The sequence below is a fragment of the Symphalangus syndactylus genome, chromosome 18, assembly GCF_028878055.3.
Source record: "Symphalangus syndactylus isolate Jambi chromosome 18, NHGRI_mSymSyn1-v2.1_pri, whole genome shotgun sequence".
In the NCBI taxonomy this organism is placed as follows: Eukaryota; Metazoa; Chordata; class Mammalia; order Primates; family Hylobatidae; genus Symphalangus; species Symphalangus syndactylus.
This window is the reverse complement of record NC_072440.2, coordinates 79,595,989-79,610,666: the sequence shown is the minus strand read 5'-3', so window position 1 is coordinate 79,610,666 and position 14,678 is coordinate 79,595,989. Positions and strand designations below refer to the sequence as shown.

Genomic DNA, 14,678 nt, shown 5'->3' with positions numbered 1-14,678 from the left:
GTAGCCTCTGGAAGCTGGAAAAGGTGAGGAACTGTTGTTTCCTAAGAGCCTCCAGAAGGAACGTGTTCTTTGATTTTAGTCCCGTAAGACCTATTTTGGATTTCTGACCTCTGGAATTTTAAAATAATAAATTTGTGCTGTTCTGAGCCACTGAGTTTGTGGCAATGTGTTATAGCAGCAGTAGAAAACTAATACAGAGTTTGGTCTATAGTTGTAATGCCTTTGTCTGGTTTTGGTGTCAGGATAATACTAGCTATATGGGATGGGTTGAGAATTTCTAATATATCAAATTAAGGATACTGTTAGGTGTGTTTAATAAGAGGCACTGGCTGGGCACGGTGTAATCCCAGCCTGTAATCCTGTAATCACACTTGTAATCCCAGCACTTTGTGAGGCCAAGGCAGGAGAGTCACCTGAGGTCAGGAGTTCAAGATCAGCCTGGCCAACATGGTGAAACCCCGTCTCTACTAAAAATACAAAAATTAGCCCGATGTGGTAGTGGGCGCCTGTAATCCCAGCCATTCAGGAGGCTGAGGCAAGAGAACTGCTTGAACCCCGGAGGTGGAGGTTGCAGTGAGCCGAGATGGCTTCATTGCACCCCAGCCTGGGTGACAAGAATGAAACTCCATCTCAGAAAAAAAAAGAGACACTGAAGATTGCAACAGTAGTGAACTGGAAGATGTATCAAAAGAAATCATTCGGCTTGGCGCGGCAGCTAATGCCTGTAATCCCAGCACTTTGGGAGGCCGAGGCAGGCGGATCACCTGAGGTCGGGAGTTCGAGATCAGCCTGGCCAACATGGTGAAATTCCATCTCTACTAAAAGTACAAAAATTAGCTGGGCATGGTGGTGGATGCTTGTAATCCCAGCTACTCGGGAGGCTGAGGCAGGAGAATTGCTTGAACCCGGGAGGCGGAGGCTTCAGTGAGCCGAGATTGCACCACTGCACTCCAGCCTGGGTGACAGAGCGAGAGTCTGTCTCAAAAAAAAAAAAAAGAAATTGTTCAAATGGAAGCATAGAAAGTGTAAGGAATGAAAAGAACATAAGAGCTGTATGGACTGAAGTGAAAAATTCTAACATACATGAATTTATAGTCCCAGAAAAAGAGTGAGTTGAAACATGGACAGAAACAGTATTGAGAAGAAGAAAAATTTCCCAAATAGATATAAAACTTAAATCTCAATTCAACATTTAAGAAACTGTTAACTTTATGCAGGATGTGCATGCCTGGAATTGTCATGGTAAAAGTGGTTAAAAACAAAGGCAGCTGGCCACTGTGGTGCATCCCTGAAATCCCAGCTATTCAGGAAACTGAAGCAGGAGGATTACTTGAGCCCACGGGTTCCATACCACCTGGGCAACATAACAAGACCTCATACCCCCAAAAAAGCAAAAAAAAAAAAAAAAAATGCTAAGACAATGAGAGAATATTAAAACCAGCTATAAAGGAAGTGACCTATATTTTAAAAACAGCAGCAGTAACACAACTGGCCTTTCAACAGAAACCATATGAGCTAGGGAATTACAACTTTATTTTATTTTATTTATTTATTTTTATTATACTTTAAGTTTTAGGGTACATGTGCACAATGTGCAGGTTTGTTACACATGTATACATGTGCCATGTTGGTGTGCTGCACCCATTAACTCGTCATTTAGCATTAGGTATATCTCCTAATGCTATCCCTCCCCGCTCCCCCCACCCCACAACAGGCCCCGGTGTGTGATGTTCCCCTTCCTGTGTCCATGTGTTCTCATTGTTCAGTTCCCACCTATGAGTGAGAACACGCAGTGTTTGGTTTTCTGTCCTTGTGACAGTTTGCTGAGAATGATGGTTTCCAGCTTCATCCATGTCCCTACAAAGGACATGAACTCATTTTTTATGGCTGCATAGTATTCCATGGTATATATGTGCCACATTTTCTTAATCCAGTCTATCATTGTTGGACATTTGGCTTGGTTCCAAGTCTTTGCTATTGTGAATAGTGCCACAATAAATATACGTGTGCATGTGTCTTTATAGCAGCATGATTTATAATCCTTTGGGTATATATCCAGTAATGGGATGGCTGGGTCAAATGGTATTTCTAGTTCTAGATCCCTGAGGAATCGCCACACTGACTTCCACAATGGTTGAACTAGTTTACAGTCCCACCAACAGTGTGAAAGTGTTCCTATTTCTCCACATCCTCTCCAGCACCTGTTGTTTTCCTGACTTTTTAATGATCGCCATTCTAACTGGTATGAGATGGTATCTCATTGTGGTTTTGATTTGCATTTCTCTGATGGCCAGTGATGATGAGCATTTTTTCATGTGTCTTTTGGCTGCATAAATGTCTTCTTTTGAGAAGCATCTGTTCATATCCTTCACCCGCTTTTTGATGGGGTTGTTTGTTTTTTTCTTGTAAATTTGTTTGAGTTTGTTGTAGGTGCTAGATATTAGCCCTTTGTCAGATGAGTAGATTGAAAAAATTTTCTCCCATTCTTAGGTTGCCTGTTCACTCTGATGGTAGTTTCTTTTGCTGTGCAGAAACTCTTTAGTTTAATTAGATCCCATTTGTCAATTTTGGCTTTTGTTGCCATTGCTTTTGGTGTTTTAGACATGAAGTCCTTGCCCATGTCTATGTCCTGAATAGTATTGCCTAGGTTTTCTTCTAGGGTTTTTATGGTTTTAGGTCTAACATTTAAGTCTTTAATCCATCTTGAATTAATTTTTGTATAAGGTGTAAGGAAGGGATCCAGTTTCAGCTTTCTACATATGGCTAGCCAGTTTTCCCAGCACCATTTATTAAGTAGGGAATCCTTTCCCCATTGCTTGTTTTTGTCAGGTTTGTCAAAGATCAGATAGTTGTAGATATGTGGCATTTTTTTCTGAGGGCTTTGTTCTGTTCCATTGGTCTATTTGTCTTTTGGTACCAGTACCATGCTGTTTTGGTTACTGTAGCCTTGTAGTATAGTTTGAAGTCAGGTAGCGTGATGCCTTCAGCTTTGTTCTTTTGGCTTAGGATTGACTTGGCAATGCAGGCTCTTTTTTGGTTGCATATGAACTTTAAAGTAGTTTTTTCCAATTCTGTGAAGAAAGTCATTGGTAGCTTGATGGGGATGGCATTGAATCTATAAATTACCTTGGGCAGTATGGCCATTTTCATGATACTTATTCTTCCTACCCTTGAGCATGGAATGTTCTTCCATTTGTTGGTAGCCTCTTTTATTTCATTGAGCAGTGGTTTGTAGTTCTCCTTGAAGAGGTCCTTCACATCCTTTGTAAGTTGGATTCCTAGGTATTTTATTCTCTTTGAAGCAGTTGTGAATGGGAGTTCACTCATGATTTGGCTCTCTGTTTGTCTGTTACTGGTATATAAGAATGCTTGTGATTTTTGCATATTGATTTTGTATCCTGAGACTTTGCTGAAGTTGCCTATCAGCTTAAGGAGATTCTGGGCTGAGACAATGGGGTTTTCTAGATATACAATCTGTAACACCCCATTGTCAACATTAGACAGATCAACGAGACAGAAAGTTAACAAGGATATCCAGGAATTGAACTCAGCTCTGCACCAAGCAGACCTAATAGACATCAACAGAATATACATTCTTTTCGGCACTACACCACTGCTATTCCAAAATTGACCACATAGTTGGAAGTAAAGCACTCCTCAGCAAATGTAAAAGAACAGAAATAATAACAAACTATCTCTCAGACCACAGTGTAATCAAACTAGAACTCAGGATTAAGAAACTCACTATAACTTTAAAATGCTAGAAGACAACAAGCAACAAAATAAAGCAAAAAAATCTGTCATCCTATAATTTTATACCCATTGGAGAAAATTTTCTACAATTCTTCACCCACCTCGCCCATCGCCTCTCAAAAATCAGGTTTTTTTGAATAAAAAGTATGGGATTAACTCTGTTGTCTCTATATAGTTAAAAGCTCTAGGCAAAATATATTTTAAAACAATTATTTAAAGGCTTTGAAGAGCAACTAGAAGCAGGCAGAAATTAAAGAGGATTTAAACACACTATTAATAGAATCACATTCAGTAATATTAGTGTCTATACTGCTTTTCTCTGGGGGTATTCCTCAGTCTTTGTGGGGTGGGACAGGTAGAACTCAGACTTAAGCCACAGTCATATTGGCTGGAGTTTGATTCTTCCATACTGGCTGGAAAATGGGAATTCAGAAAGGAGGAAGCCAAAGCTGAGGAGCTCCAAATTCTGTACATCCATAGCTTGCTCCAGAATTATTAAACATAGGCATTTTGAGAGCAGGCATGAACTAGAATGCTGAAAAAGCTGTGCAGAGATTTCAGCTGCTGTCTGTCACAGAGAGGATACAATTTACAGTTTTAGTCCTGCTCAAAGATAAAAATCTTGGTTTTTCCATTGGAATTCCAAATGGCCCATACATTAGGAGTAAAGGCTACATCCTAGTAAAGATTCACTTGAGAAATAAGGGAAAAATCAAAATAGACTCTTCTAATAAATTAGAAAAGCCTCTAAGTTCAGGGTGATCTACCAATAATATATGTATCTGCTAAACAAAACTAAACTAAACACACTCCAAGGAAGATTTTAAAATCAAGAGTTGATACAACATCTCATCAACAATGTACAGTGTATGGCTGGGCATGGTGGCTCATGCCAGTAATCCCAGCACTTTGGGAGGCTGAGGCAGGCGGATCACCTGAGCTCAGGAGTTCGAGACCAGCCTGGCCAACATGATGAAACCCCGCCTCTACTAAAAAATATGATAATTAGCCAGCAGTGGTGGCACACCTCTGTAATTCCAGCTACTTGAGAGGCTGAGGCAGGAGAATCGCTTGAACCTGGGAGGCAGAGGTTGCAGTGAGCTGAGATCATGCCCCTGCACTCCAGCCTGGGTGACAGAGTGAGACTCCATCTCTATGATTAAACAAATAAATAAATAAATGAATGAATGAATGAATGAATGTAAGTGTATTAAATACCCAATTTGAAAAGCAAACATTTGTCAGAATAGAGAAAAAAGCAAAGCCCAAGTATATGCTGCCTAAAAGAGACGTGTTTAAAAAAGCTGCTATCCCTTTTTTTAAATATATGACAAAGTTGAATTATAGACCAGCATATAAGAAATAAAGAGGGTCATTAAATCACTATGAAATTATTAATTCAGAATAAGTCATAACAATCCTAAATTTGTGTGTATTTAATAGCTTCAAAGTACATGAATCAGAAATTTACAGAACTGAAGGAAGAATTAGATAAATCTACATTTCAGTAATAGATTATAACATTTATCTCTCAGTAAATGAAACAAAGTGAGGAAGTAGGAGATGTTGGGAGAAACACCCAAAACTTCTAGATGGACCTAAGCAATATTTATGGAACAAAGCATTTACCAACTACAGGATGTACTTCTTTCCAAAGAAAGATAGACAGTATGCTGGCCTGTACAAAAAGTCTCAGTAAATTTAAAAACATTAAAGTCAAACCCAGTATGTTCTGTGACCACAACAGAATTAAATAGGAAATCAATAGCAGTAAGATCTAGAAAACCTCAAATATGTGTAACCTAAGCAGTATAGATTTTAATAACACATGGATGAAAGAAGAAATCACAATAGATACTACAATATATTTCAAAACGATAATGCCAACATGACATATGGGATATAGCTATAGCAGTCTATAGAGAGATTTTATAGCTTTAAATGCGTATAATTAAAAGAGGAGATTTATCCATGATGTACACTCCCACCTCAAGAAACTAGAAAAACAGGAGTACAATTAACCAAAAATCAGAAGCAAGGAATTACTACAGTAAGAGCCAGAATCAATTAAATATGAAACAAAAAAATCAAAGAGAAACAAGAAAGCCATACATTTTGTCTTTTGAGACTTTTAGTAAAATTGATAAACTATGAAAAATTTTCAAGAAAAAGGGAAAACCACACAAATTGGACATCCACAAATGATAGCAAGCACATTATTATAATTTATATAGAATGAAATAAGGTACTATTATAACCAACTTTATGCCAACATATTTGATACTTAGATATAATGGATAAATTCCTTGAGAAACACAACCAGAATCAATACAAGAAGTGCATATGTACGTTTGTATGTGTACACTCATACAGAATTGTAATCAAACATATAGAATTTTTAGTCTGTTTTCATTTTTAAGTACCATGGCTATGATTTTGAAATCACATTAATCCCATGTTTCTCCAATTAAACCGAAACTCATTTTTTGTTCTTAAATTGGAGCATTTGACTACTTTAGAAAGTATCATGTCTTCTCAGTTTGCTGTGACATATAATGAGTGTCAGAATTAAAGACATCACATGGTTGGAATATCGTAATTCCTAAAAGCCTGTGATATAAGTCAGATCCTGTTCATCTTATTTAAAATAATTTATTTGTGTTTTAGACATTATTCAAAGTGAGCACGTCCTTATTAGAGTCTTTTCTTTGGAAATTGAGCTATTTTATCCCAGTATATCAGAAATAAAATTTATTTGTTGTTAATTGAGCAAAAAGCATGTTTTTATATACTTTTCAGTTTTGACTTTCAAAATGTGAAATAATACAAGTGAATATAATAGTTTAAAAAATTAAATCCATCTTAATATTAATACCCTAAAACAGTTCTGTTTGAATAGTTATACTTGTGACATTTATGTAAATATCAGTTTATATTCTACTGTTTGGTGCTTTTGCTGAACCTGTATTCTGAAATTAATCTTTGTTGATGTCTAAACCTGTGGTGATCTCATTTGTATAGCTCTAGTATACTTGCTGTATATTTAACTGTACCTTATTGTGTGTATTAGTCTTAATGTTGACTAGCATTTTTATTGTTTCCAGTTGTTAGCTATAATGAAAAAAATTGTGAAGAATTGTATACATATCTAATATAAGACTTAAAAATTTGTATCTGTATAATGGGTGATTGGAAATATATGATAGTGGTTTTAATTTGTTGCTCTGATTAATAGTCCTTTAAGAAAACAATTATGACGAGATAAAGTTCTGCTTCTGTAACAATGTTCTATTATACAGGTACGTTTATATGAAACTATCTTTTGTGCAGCATAAAATAATAAATATAGAGGTACTTTAAAAATTTGCCTATAAAGGGTTTCAAAATGGTTTAGAAGTGAAAAGTGCCTCAAATTCCCATGTTCTTAACAATTAGGCTATTTCATATTGTCATTCTGGCCTAAGCTTCAGTAGTCAAAATAGGCTGGCATCAAAATTGCACCTGTTTTATTCAGTGTACAGATGCATGTAGTGTAGCCGCAGATCAACTTAAGACTGATCTAAGCTATAGATCGGCTTAAGACTTCTACATATATATGTAAAAGAAGTAAGAAATAGTGAACTAATCACAGAGTTACCTCACTGTTCGTTTAAAAATCACCCCACAGAGTTACCCGTCAGTCTGCTAAAGTCATACCGGAAGCTTAGGAATGATCCTGATATTTGAAGTGAATAGTGAGATAACTCTGTGATTAGCTGACTATTCATTTAATTACATGTTTGAGTGTGGAACTTCAAGTTAGTATCTAGTGAAGTGCATTATTTCATGGCCAAGCAAGATAAGTAGAATATTTCTAAATGCAATGAAAAGTTTGTAGGGCAACCATGCTCAGAATTTTGAGTTTTTCTTTGAATTATTAAGATTAAATTATAGACATGATGCTCCTTTATTCCTAAGTTCAGAAAACTTCTCTTGGATAACCACAGTACAATTATACAAATCAGGAGTTCACATTGACTCTGTACTATAAACTGCAAATCTTATTCAGCTTTTGCCAGTTGTCCTTCTAATGTTCTTTAGGGCCAAAGAAAAAGAAATCAATTTTCTTTGGCATGGTTTGAGGATACTAGTAGTTCAGGATCATATATTGCATTTTGTTGTCTTGTAGTCTTCCGTATGTAACAATTCTGCTATCTTTATTTATCTTTCATGGCCTTGATGGCCTTGACAGTTTTGAAAAATACATGCTAGAAATTATGTCTCTCTCTATATATTTACACATATATACATACATGTATTTTATAGGTATGTTTGCTGATAGGACCCAGAAGCAGACTCCCCCTAGTGATATATGCATATACATCTCCCATATTGTCATTTTAAAAATTTTCTACTAAAAGAAATCAGGGCTCCTTGGAGAAATTCTGGTATTGAGGAAGAGTATGTAGAACATGAGCCTAGAATGTTTTGCTGTGCTAGAAAGCAAGGAAGTGCTGAAAGAACGATGGGGGACAAGTTAAAAGGAAGCAGGATCCTGCTTTAGTGGAGTCTCAGAGACCAAATCTTATTCCCCTCAGGCATCAAAATTAATAGTGATAGTAACAGTATACCTATGTAATAAAGTTAGAATCTATACTGATAAAAATTAATGGATAAGAAGGGAATATTTTTTCTTATAGCTTGGTGCCAACTAATAAATGTAGAAAGAATGACAGAATTAGAAAGTTCTCCTTTTCATAACCACTATAGTAATTGTTTCAGGCACAATTATAAAAATGCTAAGACTGATCAAAAGTTTGGTGAGAAATAAGATATTTAAATAGTCTCAAGAATCTGCATACAGATACTTAACTAATTATAAAGGTGGAAATAATAAGTAATGAAGAGACACTTGGCAGACCCTGCCATACTTCTGCTGTCATGTGTGTCTTGATGTTTGGAAGCTTGTTTTTATTTTTATTTATTTTTTTGAGATAGTTTTGTTGCCCAGGCTGGAGTGCGGTGGTGTGATCTTGGCTCACTGCGCCTTCCACCTCCTGGATTCAAGTGTTTCTTCTGCCTCAGCCTCCTGAGTAGCTGGGACTACAGGCGTGCACCACCACACCTGGCTAATTTCTGTATTTTTAGTAGAGATGGGGTTTCACCATGTTGGCCAGGCTGGTCTCGAGTTCCTGACCTCAAGTGATCCACCTGCCTCAACCTCGCAAAGTGCTGGGATTACAGGTGTGAGCCACTGCGCCCGGCTGGAAGCTTGTTTTTTAGAGCAAGCAGCTTTATTAATCCTTATAGTCCTATATTTTAAAGAGATCGTTTAAAGTTAAGTCTTTACTTTGAATCTGATGTTGAAAATGTGAATGGCCAAGCAAACACTTTTCTTTTTCTTTAGGTGAGTGCTCCAGTTGTAACATCTACCACTCAGGAAAAGCCGAAGGATAGCGATCAGTTTGAATGGGTGACCATTGAACAGTCAGGGGAGTTAGTTTATGAAGCACCAGAAACTATTGCGGCTGAACCCCCACCTATCAAGTCAGCAGTACAGACCATGTCTCCCATACCTGCCCATTCTTTGGCTGCTTTTGGATTATTTCTTCGTCTTCCGGGCTATGCAGAAGTGCTACTGAAAGAGAGAAAACATGCCCAGTGTCTTCTTCGATTGGTATTGGGAGTGACAGATGATGGAGAAGGAAGTAAGTGTTTAGTATTAAATTTATCAACACATATGTGAATAGGTTGTGTAAAGGTATCCAGATCATTGCCTATTATTCATCATTTATTTCCTTCATAGTTAAGCTGTTAGGTGATTTGTAAGTGGTAGCTCACTTCCAGTATTAGTTATACATAATAAATCCTAAGGAATCTTCATTTTCATCTCTGTATTCATTCAAAAATTATTTTCCTTGTTCTGACGAAACTGTTGGGCATCACTGTAGGGATTTAAACATGAAGCAGTTATTTAGAGCTACCCCCAAGTAGCTAATGTTCTCCAGTAATGGAAACAAGGGATGTACATAAACATGTAGACTTAGCAAGTTATAAAATCCCTTGAGTACTCTTGAGTGCAGTATTATGGAGAAACACACATGTGAGATTATTTCTTTACTACTCAGCAATGTGAATGAAGTGGCATGGCAGTTTTTAGTGGGGCCTTGAAGGACAGATTAGATTTAGGTTGGGATGAGTTATCTCAGAAAATAAATGGAATGAGCAGTGTTTTGAGGTTAAAATGTATGAGAGGGGATAAGTTAGCAGATGAAAATTTGCATAAAAGGGAGCATTGTGAGTATTTTAAAAGCTAATATTGGTAACAGATCATGGAAAAAAGTACTAAAAACTTTAGATTTTATTTTGAATAGCAATAAAGGTTTATTAAAATGTGTTAAGATTAGTGATGTTTTGAATATAGTTTTTTTCAGAAAATGAATCTGGTAGCAATACTTAGATTAGATTAAAGAGAACAGAATTAGGAAAATAATGCCATAATATGTATTAATGATAATACAGAATAATAAGAGAAAGCTGCGATGATTGTTTCCATTGGGTTGGCATTGTTATTTAATAGAAAGAAAAACTGAAGAATTACGGGATAGCCTCACAAGTAGATTTTCATTTGGGTGATGTCTGCGTTTTCCTTTTTTCTTTCTTCTTCTTTTTTTTTTTTTGCATTTTCAGTTACTATTTATTCTGTTAATATTTATTAGAAAATTAATATTCCTTACGTTATTTTAAAATCACATGGTTTTGATTAGAGTTGAAAGAATAAACTGTTCAGTTCTGTACTACAAAGTATATTTAATCTAATAAAACTATATGAATTTATTTGTAGATCTCAAAACTCTGAAGCTATCAAATATTCAAAGTAAATATTTTTTCCTTTATGTTTTCCTAACAACAAAAATCCCTCATAAATGTTGGCATATAAGTGGGCCCATGTAGTTTAAACCTGTGTTATTCAGGTGTCAACTGTATTTATTTTATAGTAGGTCAGGAATTTCTATACTTGATCTGATTTTTTTTAAAGTAGATAGAGGGGTAAGAACCATATTTTTTATTGATACATAATAGTTGTACATATTTATGTTATACATATGATATTTTGATACAGACATAGAATGTGTAATAAGAACCATAGTATTTCAACACTCTGTTACCACAGTGTTAAAGTAGGTGTAACCCTAAACAGAAAAGGAAAAAAAAAATGCCTTTCTGTAATTTCACACTATTTTTAGTGCATATACAATGAATTTTTATTAAAAAGCATAGTTATGATATCTCTTTCTGTAATAATTGTCTCATGTACCATCCATGTAGCATTGCTTTCTTTGCATTTAATACCCCTTCCTGGCTAGAACACTGTTGGGAAAAAAATAGTTTTACTTGTTCATTATCTTTTCATGGTTAAAGCTACTCCCAAGGAAAGCAGTTACTTTCTTAGTGTTGTAAGATACTACTAATGCTTCTTTTCTATTGTTCAGGTTTTAGTTTGAATTCTAGTTTGTAATAATTTTGACATAATTATAGCTATGATCATACATATGTTTCCATTTTTTTGAGGTTTATGTATACTGTTTCTGACAGAGTTTTTCCTAATACTTATTTGTTACTAAATTTTAAGATATTACTGTCCTATTTGTGGTATTTGGTTTTTTAAATAATTTAGTGATATACTTTTGTATTACAGTGTCATTATTAATTTATGACCCTGTATGTAGCTTCTTATGTGTTTTTAACTGTTTTCAATCTTGAATCCTCTTCTTTCTTCAATCTAGGTCATATTCTTCAATCTCCATCAGCCAATGTGCTTCCAACCCTTCCTTTCCACGTCCTTCGTAGCTTGTTTAGCACTACACCTTTGACAACTGATGACGGTGTACTTCTAAGGCGGATGGCATTGGAAATTGGAGCCGTACACCTCATTCTTGTCTGTCTCTCTGCTTTGAGCCACCATGCCCCACGAGTTCCAAATTCTAGCATGAATCAAACTGAGGTAGGTTCACTTTTAATTATTTCAGTTATTAAAAAAAAACTAGATTTAATTAGGGAGTACAGAATAAAGTTTTTTTCCGAATTAATCTTTCAGAGACTTGGGTGTTCCATTTTCACATCTAAAAGGATATTTAAAACAGAAATTGTAAATTAATTGTTTTCTCTATTAGTCTTCTTCAGTAAACCAAAAAGAAACCTATCTACTTGAAAAACAGAAAAGATTTAAGTGCTTAATAAGCTTTCCCGTTTACCAAGATACACTGAATTTATACTGTGATCCTTCTTCCTTTCCTTTTTGAACTTTTAAGAATAATACGATAGAATGGGGGTTGTGGGTGTTGATCTAGCCAGTGCAGTAAGACAGGAAATTCAAGAAAGAAAGAAAAAAATTCCTCATTATTTCAATATGATTTAATTGTATGGTAGAACATACCAGAATAGGCTGGGTGAGGTGGCTCACGCCTGTAATCCCAGCACTTTGGGAGGCCGAGGTGGGTGGATAGCCTGAGGTCAGGAGTTCAAGACTAGCCTGGCTAACATGCTGAAACCCCATCTCTACTAAAAATGCAAAAATTTGCTGGACATGGTGGTGGGCGCCTGTAATCCCAGCTACTCGGGAGGCTGAGGCAGGAATCACTCGAACCCAGGAGGCGGAGGTTGCAGTGAGCCGAGATTGCACCATTGCATTCCAGACTGGGAGACAAGAGTGAAACTGTGTCTCAAAAAAAAAAAAAAAAAAAAAAAAAAAAAAAAAAAAAAAAAAAAAAAAAAAAAAAAAAAACAATTAATGGCATAAGTGAGTTTATTAATAATACAACATGGGGTCGGTATATAAAAATTAATTTCTACATACTAGCAACAGACATAAAATGAGCTTTATAAAGATATATTTTAGAATAGCACCAAAAATAGAAAATATGTGTAAATCTGAAAAATATGTATAATACCTCTTTATGAAATTTTTGGCCGGGCGTGGTAGCTCATGTCTGTAATCCCAGCACTTTGGGACGTAGAGGTAGGCAGATCACTTAAGGTCAGGATTTCAACACCACCCTGGCCAGCATAGTGAAACTCCATCTCTATTAAAATTACAAAAATTAGCCGGGCCTGGTGGCTCACACCTATATTTCTAGCTACTTGGGAGGCTGAGGCAGGTGAATCTGTCTGTACTCATGTATATCTTCAGTGGGTTAGATATGATAGTGCATCAATATTATTTCTTCCCAGATCAATCCTTAAGTTTGATACAATTCCAGGTTCATTTTGGAGGAAATTTACAAGCCAATTATAAAATGTATATAAACATGCAAAGGGTCAGGAATAGTTGAGATACTCTTTTGCTATATTTATCCTAAAAAGATCTCATATCTGTATTCTTTTCACTGTTTTCTCAATTCAATTTTGAGTCATTGACTTTTTAGGCTCTAGGGTGATTTATCCCTTCTTTTCTTGATAAATATTTGAAAATTTGTATTTATTTATGTATTTATTCATTCATTCATTCTTAAATATAAGCAGTTTCTCTCCATTTACCCCTTCCCCCAGCCCCTGGCAATTACCAATCTGCATTCTGTCTCCATGCATTTACCTGTTTTGGATATTGCATATAAATTGAATCATGTAATGTGTTGTTCCTTGTGTCTGTCTTCTTTCATTTAGTATAATGTTTTCTAGGTTTATTCATGTAGCATATATCAGTACTTCATTTCTTCTAATGGCTCAATAAATATCCTGTTTGTTGATCCATTCATCTGTTCGTTGGCATCTAGGCTATTTTCATCTTTTTTTTAAATGGTGCTGCTGTAAACGTGTGTGTCTATTTCAGTACCAGTTTTTATCTGTTTTAATACTAGAAGTAGAATTGCTGGGTCATACAGAAAATCTGTGTTCAGTTTTTTTGAGCAGCCACCAAACTGTTTTCCATAGTAGCTTCATCATTTTACTTTCCCAGTGATAAATATTTTTGAAGATAAGCAAAAACAAATTGTAATGGATTTTCATTTTTTGTTATTTTAAGCCACAGGTGTCAAGCTCTCATAACCCTACATCAACAGAAGAACAACAGTTATATTGGGCCAAAGGGACTGGCTTTGGAACAGGCTCTACAGCTTCTGGGTGGGATGTGGAACAAGCCTTGACTAAGCAAAGGCTGGAAGAGGAACATGTTACCTGCCTTCTGCAGGTATATTTGTAAACTTGATATTGTTCATGATAATGGTTTTTTTTTGTATTTATTATTTTAAAATATTGATAACTAATCCAACTTTCCTCAGCTATGTTTATGCCCACTTGTGGTCCTTCTTCCCGGTGCATTCTAAGATACCACTGGATAAAGATTGTTCTTGCTTACTTGTAACTCTGTATTTCTTCCCTCTCAACTAGCTTCTTCACTGAGAGGAAAGTGGCAGGGATAAAATTATCCAGTAGCTGGAAGATGCATCTTCCTACAGGCATTTTCTTGTTTAATATGTTGTATCTGGACTTTTTTTTTTTTTTTAAGTGTTATTTATTTGTACGCATTTTGGTTGCTTACCTTTTTCTTTCTTTTTTTTTTTTTTTGAGACGGAGTTCACTCTGTGGCCCAGGCTGGAGTGCAATGGCATGATCTCGGCTCACTGAAACCTTCGCCTCCCAGGTTCATGGTTGCTTACATTTTTAAAAATAACTTTTCGGCCAGGCGCGGTGGCTCATGCCTGTAATCCCAGCACTTTGAGAGGCCGAGGTGGGTGGATCACCTGAGGTCAGGAGTTTGAGACCAGCCTGGCCAACATGGTGAAACCCTGCCTCTACTAATAATAGAAAGATTAGCTGGGCTTGGTGGCACATGCCTGTAATCCCAGCTACTCAGGAGGCTGAGGCAGGAGGATCACTTAAACCCAGGAGGCAGAGGTCGCAGCGAGCCAAGATTGCGCCATTGCACTCCAGCCTGGGCGATTAGAGCG

The 14,678-nt window shown here is 36.1% G+C and overlaps 1 protein-coding gene across 24 annotated transcripts in view; it reads left to right on the top strand.

Annotated features, from left to right (window-relative positions):
- The window catches only part of BIRC6 (baculoviral IAP repeat containing 6), a 263,052-nt gene that overhangs the window by 180,689 nt on the left and 67,685 nt on the right, over window positions 1-14,678 (top strand). For all 24 annotated transcript variants that reach the window (XR_008652580.2, XM_055253540.2, XM_063623684.1 and 21 more), the window contains 3 exons: window positions 9,140-9,440; window positions 11,520-11,737; window positions 13,754-13,918. Coding sequence is in view for 23 of the 24 variants with exons in the window: in XM_055253540.2 (XP_055109515.2) it covers window positions 9,140-9,440; window positions 11,520-11,737; window positions 13,754-13,918 (684 nt within the window). In the remaining variant the exon portion in view is untranslated. The remainder of the gene's footprint in view (window positions 1-9,139; window positions 9,441-11,519; window positions 11,738-13,753; window positions 13,919-14,678) is intronic.